The sequence below is a fragment of the Dipodomys ordii genome, unplaced genomic scaffold (genome assembly GCF_000151885.1).
Source record: "Dipodomys ordii isolate 6190 unplaced genomic scaffold, Dord_2.0 Scaffold46, whole genome shotgun sequence".
Taxonomy (NCBI): domain Eukaryota; kingdom Metazoa; phylum Chordata; class Mammalia; order Rodentia; family Heteromyidae; genus Dipodomys; species Dipodomys ordii.
Genome location: NW_012267262.1, coordinates 5779306 through 5801982, shown reverse-complemented (window position 1 = coordinate 5801982; position 22677 = coordinate 5779306). Strand labels below are relative to the sequence as shown.

General features: G+C 35.2%; 1 protein-coding gene across 2 annotated transcripts in view; it reads right to left on the bottom strand.

Moving 5' to 3' along the window:
• Ano3 (anoctamin 3) overlaps positions 1–22677 on the bottom strand; it is a 221679-nt gene that overhangs the window by 64386 nt on the left and 134616 nt on the right. For both annotated transcript variants that reach the window (XM_013019567.1, XM_013019568.1), the window contains 6 exons: positions 20689–20795; positions 17361–17416; positions 14271–14392; positions 11598–11732; positions 5812–5908; positions 826–886 (listed from right to left, as the gene is read on the bottom strand). In XM_013019567.1, the coding sequence (XP_012875021.1) occupies positions 826–886; positions 5812–5908; positions 11598–11732; positions 14271–14392; positions 17361–17416; positions 20689–20795 (578 nt within the window). The remainder of the gene's footprint in view (positions 1–825; positions 887–5811; positions 5909–11597; positions 11733–14270; positions 14393–17360; positions 17417–20688; positions 20796–22677) is intronic.

Here is a 22677-nt window from a genome sequence, read left to right as displayed (position 1 = left end):
TTCCCCTCTGTCTCTGTCTTTATCTCATTCTGTCTCATTCACCCTATAAATATACATACATATATACATATATATGTATATCTGTAATTAGGTTTAAATTAATTCCTAAAAACTCAATGAAAAACATGGTGATGAATATATTCATATACATAATTTATATGATTTTAACAAGTTAGATGAAAATAAGGCTTATTATATATTGACAGTATTGTGTGCTTAATACATGGAATAAATTCTACATTTCCAAGATTATGGGCTTGAACATTTAAAAGAGATAAATAGAATTATTAAGCAAATGAAAAATTTCTGGTTATCACTTTTGCAAGAAACTTTTTTTTTGTCAGTTGTGGGGCTTGAACTCTGGGCCTGGGCACTGTCCCTCAGCTCTTCAGCTCAAAGCTAGAACACTTGAGCCACAACACCATTTCTGGTTTTCTGATAGTTTATTGGAAATAAGAGTCTCACAAACTTTCCTGCCTGGGCTGGCTTTGAATCACGATCCTCAGATCTCAGCCTCCTGAGTAGCTAAAGTTACAGGAGTGAGCCATTGGCACCAACTTAATCTGAATTTTCAATTTGTTTAAAATTATCACCTGTCTCTGACACAAACACTCTAATTCTTAGTGTAGGAAAGTCTTGACCTTAAAGGTTAGAGAGTTAGGCCAAGAGTTAAATTCCCCCGAAGTAATGAATTTATGAAGAGAGTATAACAATGCAAGTGCTAGCCTAGAGACTTTTTGCACATACATGTGTGTGCATGTGTAAAGTAACACAGAAATATCCTTAACAAATAAGAGATAGAAAGTACTGAAAGAACATGCTTACCCCATATTGCCATAAAAATAGCAAAGAAGACTGTTCCTCCATTATCAAATAAGTATGTCACCTTAATGGAAAACATAAAAATATTAATCATGTGAGTAATTATAACAATCCAATGTGAAATCACAGTATTTCATAGATTGTAAATATAGTTGATGGATCCTTCCATGGGCCCAGCAACTGTTTAATGTGATTGTTACACAGGAAAAAAAAAATGAGAGAATGACAATGCTCTTTTTTCTTCCCCCTAGTTTCCTTTGCACTACAAATTCATTTCAGTTTAGAAGTTTTTCTAGTACCCCAAGGAAGTATTTTTGGACCACAAATGTCCAAACAATAAGATGAAATGAAGGAATTAGCTTTTCAGGGGGAAAAAATATATGAAGTTGAATTTCCTGTTAGCCAAACTTCTAGGAACATGGAACATACAAAATTTGGAGATTTGCTAGTGAGCTATCGCCTGCATTAGAAAGGTACCACAGCACTATTCCCACACTCTCATGATTATAACAAATGTCCAATAGTGCCTTATTACATCTAATATCTTTCATTGTGCGTTGTTGTAAGAAGTTCCATAATCACTGAAGTGTTTTTTTTTTTCTTCTTTTCTTTTTTTTTCATTGTTACCTGAAACTTGATAAATAACAATGTACAGTCAGGCAATGCTATTGAATACAACTTTCAGAATTGCAAGTATTATTTGATTTTAATAAAATCCATATTAAATAAAATTCAATGTGCTTTTGCGTGTTTTAATTTGCATAAAATTTTCACTATATTTATACATTTGTGAGATTCAACTAATTCAGCCAGTGCAAGAAATATTTAGCACAAGCACAAATACAATAGAAACTAGAGTAGTCTGTAGTCTTCCTTTATCCGTTGGGAATAGTTTCCCAGAACTTCAGTGGATATCTGAAGTTTTGCAGATAGTTCCAAGTCTCTCTCTCTCTCTCTTTCTCTCTCTCTCCTGCTTTTTCTTAATATATAACTCTGATACATAAATTTGACCAAATAAGAGCTTAATGACAGTATTCAAATGGAATAAGAATAGCAATATATTGGAAACCACATAATTCATGTAGTCCTTCTCTGAAGAATATACTTACTCTTCTTATGATAATGTGGGATGATACAATGTCCATATGGTCAGAAGAAATGTGATGAATGAAAGATGGTTGTGAGGTTGCATAAAATTGCCTCTAAGTAAGAGTTTCTTGAACATGAGTACTGTACTACTAAGAATGTAGATTTGATACTGTGTATACTGCATGTCTCAATGTGCCTGTCTAAAAGGAGATTCACAGTCCAGACAGAACACTGGAATGGCACAAGATTTCATCATGGTGTACAGAACATCATACAGTTTATGACATGAATTTCTGCTCATTTCGTTACTGTGCAGAGTGCAGTTATGAATGCAGCTAAATAAGACCATGGAAAGTGAAACTGCAAGTGTGAAACTGGTGGCACATGTCTATAAACCTCCTTCCTCAGGAGACTGAAATTTGAGAAGGTTTCGAAGACAGCCTGGGCAGATAAAGGCTTTGAAGCACCTTAATTAATCACCAAAAAGACAGAAGTGGAGCTGTGGCTCAATGGTAGAGTTCTAGACTTGAGCAAAAAGCTCAAAGACAGCACCTAGGCTCTGAGATCAAGGTACTGAAGGGGATAAAAAGTGTAACTGTAGACAGAGGGTGATAACCATGTAGAGAAAACATGGGAAGGAGGGTGAGGCCAACTGAAAGTTCAGTGGGATCCCTTGCTCAGAGTGCTGACTGGAACACTAAACACTAATAATGATCATTGTAATTGGAACTTCTGCTTTTCCATAACATAGAATTATTTAAAATATCATCCTAAAAAGATATGTTCCTTTGGAAGACCTGTGGGTAGATATAAAGTATCCTACTATGACTGTAAAATTCTCTATCAAAGCTTGAGAGTTCTAAAAATGTTGTAAGTTGTTTTTCAGAGTATTTGTCAGCATCTTTTATGTACAAGAGAGAAAAAAATCTTAAAGAACTTCTGCAGAGCTCATAAAATTACCCCCCCCCAGCAGGGGAATCGAGATTCTTTGTGTGCAAAGACACCCCACAGAGACACCTGAGGCTTCTCAATTGTCAAACAGCTGTTGGTTTTCCTTTTTGAACAAGCAGAGTATTGGAAATGTCCCTGCAGTGATAGGACTGAGACTTCACCTAGGTGGCTATAAAGGTCATTAAGAAATGGTATCTCTTTCCTGCTTCAGAAAAAAAAAAATGTCTATAGAAAAGTAGCAGATAGGGCTGGGAAGGTGGCTCAGTGGTAGAGTGCTTGCCTTGCATGCTCAAGGCCCTGGGTTCGATTCCTCAGCACAACATAAGCAAAAAGAAAAAAGCTGGAAGTGGCACTGTGGCTCAAGTGGTAGAGCGCTAGCCTTGAGCTGAAGAGCTGAGGGACAGCTCCCAGGCCCAGAGTTCAGGCCCCATGACCGGACCCCCCCCCCAAAAAAAAAAAGAAAAGAAAAGTAGCGGATAAAGAGCCACATTGAACCATTTTGTCCTGGTGGACATGATTTGTCACAGTTTGTTGACTTTTGGAGCAATTTGCATGTTTTCTTTCTTTGTAAAATTCATTTAGAAATCTTTCAGGAATGTTTCAATAAATTTACACACTCCTTTAGAAAGTCATCTATTAGTTTTACTGTATAGAAAATATTCTTATAACCCGAGATTATATAGCTGTAATGAAAGAGAAAGCTATAATGAGGGTTGGAGAAGACATTAGTACTTTACCTAATCAAGGGTACCAAAAATGTAAATCATTGTCTATAGATTTTCTAATACCTTACACATGGGATGTAGCAGGATATTGGAGATGACAGACATTGGACATATTGGAGACAGTTATTTGGGAATCTGTAATGATAAGTTAAGTTGTTAAGAGCTTCATTTAGGGCACTGAATTGAAAAGGGAAGGAGACAGCAATAATGGAGTCCATCACAATGTGGATGACTCAAATTTCCATCAAAAATAATTGGCAAGAGAACAAAATGAGAGTAAACTTTCTTTTTCATAGGACAAGAATAACTGCTGTGCTGAAGGAACCCCAGATGAAAATTTTGAGGCAGTTCCACAAGCAGCATGAGAGACTCTTACCCAAACAAAAGGTGGTTTGCAACAAAGAAATATCTTATAAATATGTTAAAAACAATAGCAAGAAAGAAAAAAAAATTTGAGTCCTTAACTGGGGTTCATTTCACCTAACATCAACTTATCTGACCATTTCTGCTTGACTCAGACATATTCTAGTTATTGAAAATATGGGAAACTGTGAGACCTATGTTTCTTTGGGCCTGGCTTACTTCACTTAATAGAATTTTTTCCAAGGCGTTCCATTTCCTAACACATGGGCAATGCCATTCTATCTGATGGAGGCATATAATTCCATTGTGTATATATACCACATTTTCTCGATCCATTCTTCTACTGAGGGGCATCTGGGTTGGTTCCATTTCTTAGTTATGGTAAATAATGCTGCAATAAATATAGTTGTGCTGGTAACTTTAGTATGGTTTGCTCTACCTAAAGAAATATATTTGCAATAAAGTATGTTTTTAGAAAAAAAGAAGCTTGCTTTAATGAATAAAATGATATGTAAACAAACATTTTGAGCAGCATTGTCCATATGAATAGGGATAATACATGAAGAATTAATTAAAGTGAGCATAAACAGCCATCAATTCTCCATTACATCTCATGTTCTTGGAAAGATGAATGTGGCCCCATCTTTTGCCTTGTGATGTTGCTTAGTACCAGGTCAGGACCCTGCCACAACAAGGCTATCGCTAGATGATTCTCCTTGACTTTGTATCTCCAGAAACAAAATAAGCTAAAATAAATCTCTTCTTTATAAAGTAGACTGCCTTGGATATTTCATCAGAGTAACAGAAAATAGAATAAAATAAAGGTTAATCATATAGCTGTCATGTTCCAGAACGCAGGGGAAGTATGAGGGAGGGCTGGAATGTAGCCACTAGAAGAGAGTGTGAGGAAAGTTTTGGAGGTGACAGTTATATTATTTTGATTGATGATTTCACACACACATACATATGTTTGTACATACATACATATATACATGAATATATGTATATATAACAAAATACAGCAATTTGTATACTTCAAATATTCATATTTCACTCTAAGTTAATTATATATCAACAAAAGTATTTTACAATAAAGCATACTATTGGTAAAGGTCCATGCTTTCTTAAACTTTTATGGACATTAGAATCACCTAGAACACTTTAGAACATACTTTTTAAAAAAAAATCAGTCGTGGAGCTTGAACTCTGGGTCTGGGTGCTGTCCCTCAGCTCTTCAGCTCAAGGTGAGCACTCTACCACTTGAGCTACAGCACCACTTCCGGTTTTCTGGTAGTTACTTGGAGATAAGAGTCTCATGGACTTTCCTGCCTGGTTAGCTTTGAACAGCAATCCTCAGATCTCAGCCTCCTGAGTAGCTAGGATTACAGGTATGAGCTACAGGTGCCTGGAACCATAATGTCTTTTAGAAAGGTAAAAAATCTGAAGATTTTGATTTAAACTCTCTGGGATGTAGTCTGGACTTCAAGTTTTCAATAATCTTTCAGGTAATTCTAGTAGATGGCTGCTTGGGAATTTTTGGTATGTTATTGTATTCTATCTGTAGAGTGAGAAGTATTTTACCTTCCTGAGCCTTCACAGATGGCACAAATGGAGTCCCTAATGGAAACATTTGTTCTCATAAAAAGTCTAGAAGCAATTTCAAGTATAAGTTTGTGTCCATGGTGGAAGTTATAAGTTCTAATTACTAAAATGATATATTTAAATTAATATATACTCTCTTTGTAGTTTCAACAGTTTTTCTCACTTGTCCCTGACACTATGATTACTGGAACTGAGATGAGTAGATTTGGGATGAGAACTTCTCAGGGCTAAGGGAGGAGAATGTGAAGGTTGAGCTTACCTTGGCATAGATGCAGCTGTCGTTGAGTCTCTGCAATGAGCAATTCTTATCACACAGAGGACACATGAACACTTCAGTGGCTTCACAAATTTCTTGGCTTGAGAAATCAAAGAAAAAAAACATGAATATCTTTAGAAATCTGCTTAGCAGCTTGAAGCACCTTGCTGGGAACAGCAAGGCTGAAGGAAAAGGGAAGAAGCAAAGAGGGAGACTTGGTGAACAATATTATGGCTTCAATTTAAGTGGTTTAAGATATGTGTGATACAAGGCTTTCCTACACTTCTTTAGGATAATTCTTATGATAATACATCATCTTTTAGACTTGTGTGATACTTATGGAGCTTTCATTTGTTTGTTTATATATGCTTTCATGGCCCACAGAATAATACTGTGAGTACACATCAATGGAGTTTTCTGCCTATTCATCTGTTTTGTTTGAGATAAGATCTTATTTCATAAGCCAGGTTTATCTCAAACTCAAGTTCTTTGTATCTCTTACTCCCAGGTGCGTGGAGTGATGATCACATCTGGGAAGAAATAGACTTTGAATCAATTTTACAGGCTTCGAAGTGGCTGAGCTGGCATCAAATCTGACTATACCTTTACAATCTACATCCTAGTATATAATATTGCTGCAGAATGCTGACTGACGGTGTGTTGTCTTGATTCATGTTGTCATGACAACCTTCCATAGTTTTTATTGACTTAAGTACATTGTCAATTACAATGTAATTTATGGCACATCTTTTTCCATTTTATGGACACTAATTCTTTTTAAAAAAGCTCAGTATACATTATATATGGCTTCATGACAGAAATACAGAGCCATCATCAATATCTGATACATACTCAGAGTTCATAGCAACAGAGTTTTGGTATGTTTGTCTGTCCGTATGTTCATATAAACCTAAACTTTTCTGTCCTATGCAGTTCTTTGCCAGTTTATGGATTCTGAGTAAAATTTCTTTAAATAAATTTATTCTGGGGATGATGAAAGGAATTTAGTCTTTAGAAAATATGTGACTGTTAATCATTAATTGCTAGTGCATCTAGTCAGAACTGCTATCTTAAAAAAGGCATATGCTAAAGCAAAAATAAATCCATGTGTATTTTGAGATGTTTGTAACCTCAAGACAAAATGAAAAAATAGCAGTAAGTTAGTAATAGAATAAAATGGTGTAATAGTTTAAGTCACTTACAGTTCACCTCAATAGCAGAAAATGGTCATTATTTCCATTGTGAAGAGGAAATTAATAATGATTTTAAGTGATTTGCTTGCTAACATAGAGATTTTTGTGTAAGTTTCACTGATTATAGATCAAGTTCTCCATTAACTATAAGATATATAAAAGAATTTTTACAGACATGTTTTAAAAATACTTATACATGCTTGAAGGAAAATTTCCTATCAACAATAATGACAATGGACTATGCTTTCTATAATATACATGTTCCAGTGTCATCTTGCTAGTAATCAGATTATCTATATAAAGTATGATAAAACATGCAATTCAAGACTGTAAAGAAAACAAAAGAAGATTCTATATTCTCTTTGCAATATTAATAATTTTTAGAAACAAGAATTAGCTTAATTCCTGAAGAAGAAACTTTTAACTGAATGAGTCTAGCTATCTTTATTATGCTTCATAAATGCTTTCAATTTATTCTATACTGAAAAGTCATACAAAATAGTATCAGTGTTATTTTATAGGACATAAACTTTTCTACCTTCAACAAGTCCAGATTTAAGAGTTTTGAATTCCATTGATTAGACAACCTTCTATTTCTTACTGTCATAATCATTAAATTCATTTTCTATACTTTGCCAGAAGCTTAAATCAATATACAACAAAAAATATTAGTCTTTTTTTTTTCTTTCAGTTTTTTAGCCTGAGGAGATTTGGGAATCACAGACTTTTTTTTGACTCTAGTTAACCACTAGAGGGAAGTAGAGGTCTCATCACAAATGTTTATTGATTTCTTAGGTCCTGACAATCAGAACTTTTATTCTAATTGCACTATGCTTTCACTTGATGTGTAGATATGCTTATGAGGAAAATTTAAAAAAAAGAAATGACAATTATTACACATTTTAAAAGAATCAAGATGTCTTTTGGGTGGATTTTTGGGCTCCCTCATCCCAGGATCCTAATGCTTCCAGTAGTTCAGATAAAATGACTAAAAGTAGAAGGAAAAAAAAAATCTGTGACATAGATTTGTGGAACATAAGGTGAAGATAGGTTTAAAGGACAACAATATGATACCATGGATAAAATGTTTGTTTTAAAATCAGAGATAATCATTAGAGAAATGTAAGTCAAAACTACAATAAATGCCCTAAGAAACTGGGGGGCTTCTGTCCTATTAGAATTGGTACTGTAATTTACTTCTTGAGCATTTGTTGCTGGGGATTTCTAGGAACTGAACTTCAGGCCTTGATTATGTGTGGAAATTGCTCTATGACTGAGTTACATCTTCATACTGGACTGCTACTACATTAAAAATAATGCAGAAAATAAGTATTAGTGAGGATGTGGAGAAATTAAAATCTTTGTACACTGAAAAAATCTGAAATGATGTGCTGCTATGGAAAATGTTGTATAAGGTCCTCAAAAAAGTCAAAAGTAGAACTATTATATGATCCACAGTACTTCATGAGAAATGCAGTCAGGGTTTTGAAGAGCGAGCTATCTGTGCTTATGTTCACTGAAGTTTTATTTAAAATACTGCAAAACACAGAAATATTTCAAGCTTCCAGAAGTTGATAAATGGACAAAGAAAAGAAATATAATATATATGTAAAATGCAATATTACTTAGACTTAAAGAAAAATTTGCATATACAGCAACAAGGATAAACCTGGAATTCATTATGATTAGGGAAATAGGCCAGTCCCAGAAAGACAAGCATATTTAGATGTGGTGTATCTAAAATAGTCAACATATACATCAAATAGAGTATGTCTATGGTTCTCAGGAGCTGAGAAAGAAGGAAAACAGGAAATAGTGGAAAAAAATACAAAGTTTTATGTGGACAAGGTATATAAGCTCCAGAAAACTCTATGACATTATACTTATATTGTGTGTTCTCACCATAGTAATATTTTAACAACAACAATAAAGAATAAACTACAACTATCTGAAGTATATCAGATTCCTTAATCTGTCTGTCTATCTATCTATCTATCTATCTATCTATCTATCTATCTATCTATCTATCTATCTATCTATCTATCTCTTTATCTATATAACCTTTGAACCAGTCTCTTCTTTGAAAATGAATTTGTCTCTAGATTAGGATTGTAATTGGGATATTATTTATGTGATATTGATATTTTATTAGCTGTACTACTGCCACCTGATAAAAGGAAGAAATCATTTTTGCTAAGGGAAGGGGTTTCATTAAGAAATAATGAAAGCTGGTTGATTCTGAAGATGACATAGATTGCATGATAAATTATGATGTGAGAGAGTCAGAAATGCACTGGAAAACTGGGGTTTCTACTCTGTGAACTCGTTTTAAAACTTAGACTCTTGAGAAGCAGAGAACACATGCTTGCTTACTCATTTAATATCTGTGCTTTGTTTCCTCCCAGGTGCAAATATGAGCACTCTGCATCTGTAGCTCTATTGCATACATAGCTGTATATGTATGCTTATATTCATACAATGATCTAAAAATTGGTTACTATATACATTAGTAATTAATTAAAGCAATTAAGAGACATGATTGTAGTTTAGTTGGCTACATCATGTAGAAATACAACAAATAAACTCACATTCCAGAATTTTAACATTTTCCTATGTTGCAGTACACAAAAAGGAGCTAAATATAATACTAATATTAATCAACACAAAATAAATCCAGGCTACTCCTTGTTCCTCACCAAAATAAGACCTACAACTGAACCGTGTCTGACACCTTGAATGGAAAATTTCAGTCCGTAAATTTTGAAAGTCAAGATATTCACTGCTGCGTATCTTGGTTTAGAATAGAAAGTCTGACAGGATCTTAATTATAGTATGACAGAGGTAGCAGTAATATAATACCATAAAGTGCTAAAAAAAAAAAGAGTTCACTAACTCCTTTTAAAAATACTTTTGAACTAAAGGTTAAAGAATACTTATTTCACACAAAAGAAGGCCAATTTACTCCATTGGTATGAAAAACCAATAAGAACAGGAAATCAGTTTTCTTTTGTTCGGTTTCAGCTTCTTATGGGTGAAGGGAGGAGGCCTATATCTCATGGTAAAACTTTGTTAAAATATTTTCCATGGAACCAATTTACACAAAGCTATTAGAGAACCATTTTCCATACTGATTAATTCACTGTAAAAGAATGATTTTTTCTTTTCAAGACATTGTAACTCTAAATTTCAGCCTGTCCCCTGATCCCTAAAGATTAGTGACTAAATAGCACACAAGAAAATAACCAAATGAGGATTTTTTTGGAGGGTCCAGTCATGGGGCCTGATCTCTGGGCCTGGGAGCTGTCCCTCAGCTCTTCAGCTCAAGGCTGGCGCTCTACCACTTGAGCCACAGCACCACTTCCGGCTTTTTTCTTTTTGCTTATGTGGTGCTGAGGAATCGAACCCAGGGCCTTGAGCATGCAAGGCAAGCGCTCTACCACTGAGCCACTTTCCCAGCCCATGAGGGTTTTTTTTTTTTTTTAAAGCAAGATATTTAGAGTGGATAGAAGTCTGTCCAGGAAAAGGCTACCTTCTAGAATCATGCTAAGTTTGCAAAAGTCTGAGTCACACTGTTGACTCATGTTGACCACTAAAATATAATTCTACCAGTGCAAGTTATTGTCTGTTTTTGTGGTTTTATTTAGGAAAGAAGCACTACAAAATGGTCATTTTGAAACTCCTATAAAAAAAAGTTAGACAAGTTCCATGACTACTTAACTTTCTGTTAATTTTCTCTTCCCATTTAGGTTTCTTTAGCAATTTAAGAGTATTGCTTTCATAGTAATTATCAGTTGGCCTCATTAAGAATGAATGACTCTGAAATATTAAAATAATGGTCTGTATTTTTGAGTAGGCCTCAACTATAGGATATTGAAGATATTTGCTTTTAGGCAAGAATGCTATACACACATGAATATACCAGGCACATATAAATTTACATTTTTGAAGGAAATTCAGGGAAACTATTTTTTTTTATAATTCTGTGATGAATCTCACAGTCTTAGCTTCTATGAATAATGTCCAGTGGCAAAAATATCTCTGAAAGATGAGCCAAAGTAAAAGAAAGCACTGAGTTTCAATAAAGAAGAGGGCAGCATTTCTTCATGTTTTGCATTTAATCACAGAAGGCTGAACATGATGCTATACTTGTTCTATATATTAAACAGAACATGTTACTAAGTTTTCTTTCATTTTCTCTGTTGAATAATGTCTGTTGAATAATAATGAGTTTCTAGGAATAATGCATTCCTATTTCAAGTCTTGAGTCATTCTAACTTTAACAAAAGAATCTCCCTTCTGACAGCTGTTTAACGCTTGTCAAAGCCCACCCTACTACAATTTTTAAATTGTTATTTGAAATTTGGAGAGAAGAGAAATTTAACATAACGTTAAGTAGTCATAGATCTTGTCTAAAATAATTTTCATATGAAAGTTTTAAAATGTCCTTATTTTAATGCTTCTTTCCTAAATAAAACCCACAAAAACAGGAAATAAATTGTATTGGTAGAATTACATTTTAGTGGTTAGCACGATCCTTAAACTTTTCCCTTATTCCAAAGACAGTTTGATCATTTTCGATGTCTTTGCAATACATACCTTACTTGACTTTCATTCATTGTTATTAATCCATAGAAGAAAACACACAAGCCAACAACTGCTGCAGGAATGAGCATTCCGGTGTACCATCCCAGCCAGGCAAAATACAGCCCAATCTTCTCGCCAAAGTACAGCCTGCATGAGAAAGCAAATCTTCACCTTGAGTTAAGGCAACATAAATGGTTTTGCAAACACTGATACCACAGCTAGTAAAAATTTTAGATGAAAACAGGCTTCAAACTTAATTCCTCCTCACCTCTGTCTAGGGATCTGATACTTACTTGTTTAGAAAGCTCCTAATGGCAAAATGTTAACATTTATTTTTAAAATCATATTTAGTTGTACAAAGGAGTTTCCATTTAACAAAGTCATTTGTGATTAAAATACATCTTGATGGATGTTCATTTGAATTATGAGATTTTATAAATGATGGCCTCTTCCTCCATCTCCATAGTAGTAGTCCATTTTAATCTGTATATCACAGAGCTGTACTATCTCATATTACTTTTGTATAAGTTAACAAAAGATTTTCCTCTGATTGGATGCTGAGAGGAGGTAGATTTCTGTCTCCATCTGCACTGTTGGCTACAAGGAGTGACATTACACATAGTCTACCCCCTCGTGGCAGGAGATCTTCTTTGAAGATCTGAAACATATTGCTTTCCTGATTAACATTGATTCCTCCCTTTGGAATGCTTAATACCTTTTTCTTTTCTTTCTTTCTTTTTTTAATACATTTTTATTGTGAAAATACTGTACAGAGGGGTTACAGTTACATGAGCAAGGCAATGAGTACATTTCTTAACAAGCATTGTTGCCTTTTGTTTTTCCCCTACCATCCCTTCCTTTCCACCTCCGCAATTTTACTGTCAAGGTGATGTACAGAGGGGTTATAGTTACATACATAAGGTAATGAGTACATTCAACATTTTTTGCTGAACACTGTTATCCCCTCCTAATCTTTTCTCCCAATTTCCCTCCCCCTTAATGCAGCACCACCCCAAGTTGTAAAGTACATGTACAACATAATGTCTTGTGAGTGTCACTGTTGCATTGGTTCACCCTTTATCCTTTGTCTCACCATTTTGTTGTTCCCCTTCCTTTCCCTAATTCAGATAAACATATAATTATATATATATATATATATATATATATATTATACTACACAGGATACCAAAATCAAATACAGTGACAACAGGGGAAAAAACATAGGAAAAAAGAGTGAAAGAAAAAAGAAATAACTTCACATAGTACATTAAAAATATCTTAATCCTATTCTCTGTATTATTGTTGTTGATCCAAGGAGTTTTCTCTCTGTTCTCCCACACTTACTGGGTGTATTACTCTTGCTCTTACATTGCCCTCAAACCTTTTTATTCAGTACCAGAAATTCATAACAATTTATTGCAACTCTGCATCTCTCTTAGATTGTTTCTCTTCTCTATAACAATTTTAGCTGTTTGAAGGAAGATCTGTGTGTTGTTTCATTAGCAACTACCACTAGAAACTGGAAGATATGACTTCACTAACAATTACCGTAGGAAGAATTCAGAAAAAGAGTATACTTTATAGTCTGAAAGTTGACCAACATTGCTTATAGCAAAATGGAAGAAGAATGATAAAATCCTGACATCTAGTCTATTAGTTTTTCTTCACTTAGCTTTCTGCTATTTTAACTGTAATGTTGTTTATGAAAGTCTGGTTAAAAGAAGCCTCTATCTTCTAAAGATGGCTACTAACACATTTTCATTTCCAACTATGGTTTTAAAGATTGATGCTTTTCAGTTCACTAGCAGTGAAACTTAGAAGGTAATACTTTTGTGATTTTTTTCATATACAAAGTTTCCATTTTTAAAAGCTATTCTCTTTCTTCTCCTTTATACTATGCCAGTTAAGTTTTGTACATATTTCATCCAGTGTAGTCTTGTAGTCATTCGTTATAATGCATTATTAATCTATTTTTTCCTTTTATTTATTTCTCCTTGGAAACATCAGTCAATAGTCTATTCATTCCTCATACAATCATAAAGTTCTGCTTGAAATTGCAGTTTATTATATTAGCAAGTATTGCAATAAAGGCACTTTTTCCTTAAACAAAATTCCTCAGTGGGGTGGAGGAGAGGTATTATTACATATACATTATGGCTCTGTTGGTCATTTCCTCTTTGTTCTAAGATTTCCTTTTTGCTTCTCTTTGCTTTGCTTTTCCTAGAATATTATATTACTTATATTTTCTATGGCTTAGTTGGATTATGAGATACTAGAAGATTTAAAGATGGAAGGAAGGGATTATGCCAGGATCTTCCTCTTCCGCTTGGTGTTTTCTAGGTTTATGCACCTAGCTGTGGCCCAGGTCTTGGATTCTGCTACTCTACCTGATGGTAATTCTCTTCCATCCGTAGAGATGTTGTCATCTCCACTGTTGTTAATTCCTAGCTAACTTCCAAGTCTTATTTTATGTCTAAGCTTTCCCATCCTCTAGGTAATCAATTCTCTGCATTAAGTTCCTATCCTGGCACAATCAGAGTGGTTATTTTTGTTGTTGTTGTTGTTATTTCTAGATGATATCTTCATTGACAGGTATGATGTGGTTGATAAGAAAAATTTCCTAGTCCATTAAAATGACCACAGAGCAGCACAATTTGCTTTACTCCATCAGTGCGTGTACAGTACCTGATTAAATCCAGAGGCTGATGCTTGTACCACATTCCCCAGCGTGCCCAGCGCTCGTACAACAGGTGTCTGTTATTCTGAGGCCCATGAGTTTTGATGGGCAGGCTACTTTTGTAGGCTCCCTGCAACAGATACAATAACATGAATGGATAATTCACCGAAATTTGAACTAAACAAAACTTTTTTTCTTTGCAGAATAATCTAACGATTTAACTAAGGCTTCGGAGATTGATGACTGAAGCCCAAATTAGGATGTTGTTGGAGATGCTTCTGTAATCCTCAGCCTGGAAGGCCACGGGGACACGAGGTCACTCAAGTTTATTGTCAGCAGGCTGACAAGCTGACCCTCTTGGGCAGAGATGCCACTTGTCCTTGAACAAGGGGGTTTATATGGCTAGGGGGCTGCAGGTGGAGAATTGTACTAGGTGCAGGGAGTACTCTGCACTCTGGTTTGTGTGAGAGCTTGGATTTTGTGAGTTATGTGCGAGTAGGGGATTTGTTGTGTTTGTGTGTGTGTGTGTGTTGTTTAGGGTTGCCTGCATCACTTGGTAAGATAAGGCCTGTGTTAGCTCATTTCAGGAAAGGCCCTACTTTACAGCAGAGCTTAAGATAGGCTATAGGGCCTAAGACAAGCTCCTAAGGTAGAGAAGGTTAGACTAACAGCTACTGTTGCTGGAAATACCTTGATGGTTTCCATGAAAATCATTGCATAAATCAATTGCTTCTAACCGTTGGAGTTCATTCTACCTAAATGAGACCTACAAGTTTTACTGTTTGGACATGCACATTTTTAAGTAAAATAATGTCTCCCCCATAGATGTCAGATATTGATGTGATTTTTGGTTAAGAAATGAAGTTACTGTGTTTTAAGTCATAGTCCATTCCCAGGAAAGTTTTCTTCCACTTTTGAATGCTAAATAAGAGAGTAAGTTTCCATGAACAAAGTAAGAGGTCCATTTTGAGGTATCTTTCATAAAACAGCATATAGACAATGTCATTGGCTCATTTCTTTTTAACTAGCCTTCTTCTCTTTCCTTGACTTATTGGCACTTAAAATTAATACAAAATTCCTGAGCCAATTTTATTTTACTCTGTTTTACTCTTTTCATTTTGAGGATACTCTTTTCTTTTCTTTTCTTGACTAATTTACGTGCATAAATGTGAACATGAACATTTTTAACAATCCAATTGTGACAGATCTTAAAGTTCCCACAAACTGTAAAATGGACTCCTAGAATACAGCCTGATTATGTAGAGAAAATGACCACACAGAAAAGAAATTGTAGTTTCCTTTTCTATAAAAGGCTGTCTTCGAGATTTAACTTTGATATTCTGAACACTCCACTAACCCTGCAGTCAGTAAGTGGTGTTCTATTTTTCTGGCCTTTTGTTATTTTATCTTTAAAATGGAGATAATTATATATTTTCTTTCATTGTTCTTGTCAGAATAATGGGAAAATCCAAGCATAGGACTTAGCACATGCAAACACAAATATATTGGCTGTTGTATTATCATTCTTTCTCTAAGTAGACACTTATAAATTATGTAAGAATTAGATGCTGGTACACTAAGCTCAGAATTCTGCCCTTGCTACTTGACATTCTACTACCTCAATTACATATATATGTATATGTATGTAAATGTATATGTATATAGGTATGTATACATATTGATTTAGTATTTTTGTCTATCCTAGTAAGTTGTTCAAATGAGAATTTATATCAAACATTTAAATTATTAACCAATAAGAGTTTCTTAGTATATTTTATGTAGTATTGTCTCTGCAGGCCTGAATATTACTCACATATTATAACCTGTTAATGTTCTGTTTTGCTTTATAAATATAAAAGTGCTGGTTTTGAAGTGAAATCTCGAAAGAACTATTCTCCTCATCTTAAGATATGAATTGGCTTAAAGAAAGAAGCCAAGAAGATTTGGAGAGCAAGGAAGAGTTAAAACAATTTTAAGTATTATTCATTGTAGGCAAAGCCAAGCACAAAGTGCAAGAGGCATTTCTACTCAAAACAGAAGAGGAGAAGAGGGAGAGAATGTGGTCAAGAATTCAATGTATATCCTACAAAATTAAGAAGAATGAGGAAGGGGTAGGTTGGAGAGGGATGGATCAGAATGTTGAAAGGGGAGACATTGAACAAGAAGTATTGTATTTATAAACTGCTTTGTTAAATGGCAACTCCTTTGTCCAACTACTTAAAGATAATAACTTAAAGAATTTTTTTTAAACAGAGAGAGAGGTAATGATCTGGCAAAGATTCAAAAAGAAGTCTTAAATTACAGATTTCCATTTTGACTTTGTCTTCAACTTTTAGGTATCCTAAAATAGAAGGCACATTGAGGGATCTGCCCTGTTTGGATCTCAAGCTGGACCAAGGATAGAGCTCTACATTCTGAATCTATAGTCAGTCCCTCAGTGACTGTGATTCTTCACATGAGAAGTGTTCTGGAGGAGCGGAGCCAGTGTATAGCCCCAAGTTTATAACACAGTCTTAGAAGTCTTAAAGGGTTATGGGAACCAAACTCCAGTGAAATAAATAATTATGCATTGAGCAAGAAAATAAATTTTCATGGAAATCTATTTTGATGGAAATTTACAGTAGCTCATGTCTATAATCCCTGCTGCTTGGAAAGTGGATATAGTAGTGGGTCCATCGTTCCAGTGATTGAGGGGATTGAGTCAGGGGTAGGTACGACACTAGTAGACTAAAAGTTTTTTAAAAAATAATCTGGACATGAAAGCTCATGTCTGTAATCACAGCTGCAGGTTGGCCTGCACAAAACATATGACTCTGACTGAGAAATGGCTAAAACAAGAAAGCAGTGCAGGTATGGTTCACATTGTAGAGAACTTGCCTAGGAAGTGGAGGTCCTAAGTCTAAAACTCAAGAAGATGAGAGAGAGAGAGAGAGAGAGAGAGAGAGAGAGAGAGAGAGAGAGAATATGCAGGGGAAGGAAGAAGAGGAGAAGAAAGAGAAGGAAGAGGAAGGGAAGAAGGGTGAAGAAGAGAAGGGAGAGAGGGAGGGAGGAAATGAGGGAGGAAAGGGAAGAGAAGGGAAGTTGTCTTTCAGAATTACCTCATGTGGGGGAAATGCCGCTATATATGAGCCATTGTTTATAAGCTTACGGATACCTAGGAAGAGAACAAGAAAACAGAAATAAAACATTTGAGCCAAATTCAGAGAAATATACAAAATAAACTAGTATATATAATCCCATAATCAACTAGTATATATGTATATATGAATGACGTTTAAATGCATGTTTGTGTATATGTATGTATGTATTTATATATATATATATATATATATATATCAAGGATAAATGGTTAATTGAATGATATCCTTAGTTCCATAGCCACACCAACTATGATCTTTCACACAAATTCACTCTGTCATACAATAATATCCACTTACTTATAATCACATGTGCCAGGAACAATTTTATTTTTTAACCCTCAAAGTGACTAAGTTGGTCAAGGAATAATTTTACTCTCCTCCCCTACCAAATATCTTGGGAGGTTATTTTGGAAGTCTTTGTTTATACTTAGCCAAAGGGACCTAAATAACAATGTGACACGGTAAAAATTTTCATTTCAGCAGACTGCAGTATGGTGAACTTGTAACACCGTGCTTGTGAGAATAGGCAGTCAGGAAGCCTTTTTGGAGAATAATATATGTATTATAATGTTATTTATATTCATAAAGAATTAAAAATAATTGCACAACTGCAACAGATGAATCCTTTTATTTTTATTACAAAAGCCTTTCATTATCCACTACTATGGTTCAAATGAATAATTGTTACTTTGCCATTAATTTGTACTTAATTGCTTATTGTAGAATATGATACAACTATTTGAAATGTTTTGAAAATATACTTTGCACTTGAGTAAAATACCCTTTTATAAAATGGGACAATAATGAATTGAATGTAATTTTGATTGGCCTTATATATCTATATATTTTATTGGTATAGAGAAAGTTTTAAAAATAATTTTATTTTTAAATCAAATGTCTGGTTGAAAATGTAGCAGGTGTTAAACCTAGGGTCATGGATGTGTCAGGCAAATACTATACTACTTAACTATACTCTAATCCTCCCCATTTTTAAAAACTTTAACTTTGAGATATGATCTTGCTAATTTGTGCAGGCTGAACTAGTGGATCTCTTGCCTCATTCTCCCAGGTAGCTGAGATTACAGGCATTCACTACCATGCTTCACTACTATATTTATTTAATATTTTTATTGTGAAAATACCGTACAGAAGGGTTACAATTACATGGGCAAGGTAATGAGTGCATTTCTCCTCAAGAATTGTTGCCTCCTCCTTTCTTTACCCTTCCCATCCCTTCCCATCCTTCCCCCTCCCTATCAGACCCCCCACCCCCTGCGCCAAAGTTGTAAAGTTCATTTCGACATGACATCTTGTACATCTCATTGTTGCAATGGGTCCATCTGTATCCCTATTTAAACAATTTGCTTTTTCCCTACCCCTCCACAACTTATACCAACATCAAATACAGTGAAAGCAGGGGTTATACTGTAGGGGAGGGACATACAAAGCAACAAAGAAATAATCTTATAAATGTGTTAGAAACAATCACATAAAAAAAAACATTTGAGTCCTTATCTTGGGGTTCATTTCACCTAACATCAACTTATCTGACCATTTCTGCTTGTCTCAGACATATACTAGTTATTGCAAATAAGGGAAACCATGGGACCTATGTTTCTTTGGGCCTGGCTTACTTCACTTAATATAATTTTTTCCAAGTCTTTCCATTTCCTAACAAATGGGGCAATGTCATTCTTTCTGATGGAGGCACAGAATTCCATTGTGTATATATACCACATTTTTCTTGATTCATTCATCTACTGAGGGCATCTGAGTTGGTTCCATATCTTAGCTATGGTAAATAATGCTGCATAAGCATAGTTGTGCTGGTAGCTTTAGTATGGTCTTGTTTGTGATCATTTGGGTAAATGCCCAAAATTGGGATTGGATTGCTGGGTCATAGGGGAGCTCTATGTGGAGTTTTTTGAGGAACCTCCATACTGCTTTCCAAAGTGGTTGAACAAGTTTACACTGCCACCAACAATGCAGTAGGGTTCCCTCTGTCCACATCCCCTCCAGCATCTGTTGTTATTAGAGTTCTTGATTATAGCCATTCTAACTGAGGTGAGGTGGTATCTTAATGTTGTTTTGATTTGTTTTGATTTGCATTTATTTTATGGATAGGGAGGTTGAGCATTTCTTTATGTGTCTATTGGCCATCCTTCTTTCCTCTTCAGAGAAATTTCTCTAAGCCCACTTATTTATTGGGCAGTTGCTTCTTTGAAGATTTGTTGGCACAGGCGGAAATTTTCTTAAAAGAGACTCAGAAACACAACAAATCAAAAAAAGGTTGGACAAATGGGATTGCATGAAATTACAGAGCTTCTGCATGGCAAATGACATAGCTGGCCAGATCAATAGAAAGCCCACAGATTGGGAGAAGATCTTCGCTAGCTATACAACGGCCAAGGGTCTCATATCTAAAATATACCTGGAACTCAAAAAATTAAATCCCCCAATTACTATATTTATTATTGCACATATACCCATGGTGGATGTTATCATGTAGCATATTTTCAGTTCAGTGAACATTCTGATTTCTTTCTCTTTCTTTCTTCCTTCCTTTTATTCTTTCTTTCCTTCTTTCTCTCTCTCCCCCCTCTCACTCTCCCACCCCCTCCCTATCTCCCTTCCTTTCCCCTCCCTCTCCCTCCCCCCCACTCCTTCTGTAGGTCCTGAGGCTTGAATTCAGGGCCTGGGCTCTGTCCCTGAGTGAGACTGTGCTCAAGGCTAGCGCTCTACAACTTGAGCCACAGTGCCACTTCTGGCTTTTTTCTGAATAGTGTACTGGAGATAAGAACCTTATAGCTTTTCCTGCCCTGGCTGGCTTCAATGAATGATCTTCAGATCTCAGCCACCTGAGTAGCTAGGATTACAGGAGTGCCCAGCCCCTTTATGTTTCTTTTAAAAATATCCAATTTATTATTTTTGGGTGAATTTAGGGAAATAAAATCTATTCTAAGGTATGTATATATTTCATATTCTGATGACCTCCTTAAACATTATTTTTGATTTTTAAATGAAAGGTAGCAAAATGTAACATATGGAAGTTGCATTCATTCTATTATATACATACATATTATATACATACATATTATATACATAATGAATGAAGTCAATGCTTCAGTGGTTAAATAACAATTTTGCTAGAGGGGTGTTTCAGCAATTGAGAGCCTGCCTAGTGCCATGAGGTCCTATGTTCAAAGCCCAGGAATGACAAATAACAGCCACAACAATACTCTGATTATAAGAAATATATACTTTCTCTAAGATTTGATGTTCTTACCCACTTTTGATATTCCATTTTCATATTTGGTACGCTCCAACATGTGATAGACAATTCTGCTTCGAGTAGCATTACTGAAGAAGGTGTCCTTATTGTTTATTATAAAGCTGGTAAGATAAGGGGATTGGTTTTAATATTCAGAACAGAACAGAGAATCCTTCCAGAAATACAAGTTCTTAGCTAATCAACTTTTGTTTCCTCCTTTGAAGCTAATGCATATGAAGTATATTAAGTTAGAACTTGGGGATGGGAATCAACTAACAGAAAAAATGAAATACATGCATAGAAAATTCAGGGAGTTACCAGATATTCACTTTAAAATCTTTCAGTTTACAAGAAAGTCTTATTTAGAATGGAGACACCAAGCTTCCTACTGCCTCACATAAATTTTGCACTGATATGAGCAATGTGCTTCTAAATAGAATGCATTAAACATTGATACCTTCCTCATTCACACTCTCCAACCAAGCTTACCCTGTTCACAGAGCTCAGAAATCAGCAATAGTCCTTCTCTGCCCTTGGTGACCTACATTGGCTGAATGCGAGAAGAGTAGAAAGAAAGGTTCATGGGAGTGCCCACGATGTAAAGAGGAGAAAGACTATGACAAAGTAATTGATTTATAATATAGTAGGAGTCTGATAAAAGGAGTGAAGTGGGTCTCACTCAGCTTCTGACTCTTCCTGTTTCCAGGAACTACTATCTGTGTGAATGATAATGCACCATTTACCAGGCATTTAGTCCTGAAGTATTTGGTTTTCTGTGATTCTGGTGTCTCCAGTCTCTGCACACAAACAGTTGTCTCACTAAGGAACTGTTCAACTGCATCTCCCCATCTCTCACTCTACCTCTGTCCTTGTGTCATTCCCTCTTGCCTAGACTGTGAGAAGATGGTTCTAACCCAACATTCAATTTTTCACTGGATTTCCAAAGTACAGCTCTGATCCTTAGAGCACCTACTAGCTTTAGCATGTCATAAACGCTCCATTAGGAGCATAATCGAATTTCTTGTTTTCATCCAAGGCTCTCAATACTAGCCCTCCTATCTACCCACTAAGTCTTATTTCTTACAATTCTGCTCCTTCTATCTGATTATCTGTCAAGGAGTAAAATTTACCATTACTTTTAATTTCCATGCATCTCTTCTTTTTGTTTTTCTCTACCTTTAATGTCTATCATTCTTCCTATCTCCATCTCCCTCCATATTGTTACCTGCTAAGTAGGCTCTCTTCTTCCAAAAGCCTGTTCAGATCCTGTCCTTTGAAAATGGCCCTCTCATTTCTTTTGTCAAATATGCAATTTATTTGTGCATTTCCTATCTCATTAATTTTCTCAGGCTTCAATCTGTGCATCTGTCCTTTGTATTAGACACTGAGCTCTTCAGCATCTAATATTATATGTATTATCTCTTTATTCAGATGCAGCAAATTGCAGGACTCAGAAGAAGGATCTGTTATCCTCATGGTTCTTTTGTGCTACAATTACATTCTTTAGCGTTTCCAAACAACTATTTCTCAAGCATATTTGTGTCATTGTTTTCATGCAGTTGCCATTATGGACAAATTAAACACGATACAAGTAAACAAATAAATAAGATTCTAAGTAATATATAGGAATAAAAAGAGAACAGCACAGAGAAGGTGGGGCAGGGAGGTGGTGATGTTAAAATAGGAGGAGAAAATAATAAGTAAAAAATGCAGAGATCTAGGAGCAAATCCTGTCAGACAGAGAGAACAGAAAAAAATAAAACAGCATGACTACACCTGAGTATTCGATTCAGAGCCCAGATTAACATGGCTAGACTAAGTAACTGGTGGGAGATATAGATGCTGAAGAATGAATGTGGCACAGAGTCTATGGTATACATGCTTTGAATTATATTATAAACACAAATGGGGAGGTATTGAGGAAATTTATTTAGAAGACATTTGCATAAGCTGATGGATATGAAGGTTTTCAAAGATAAACTGGCTCCTTATGCTTTCGAAGAT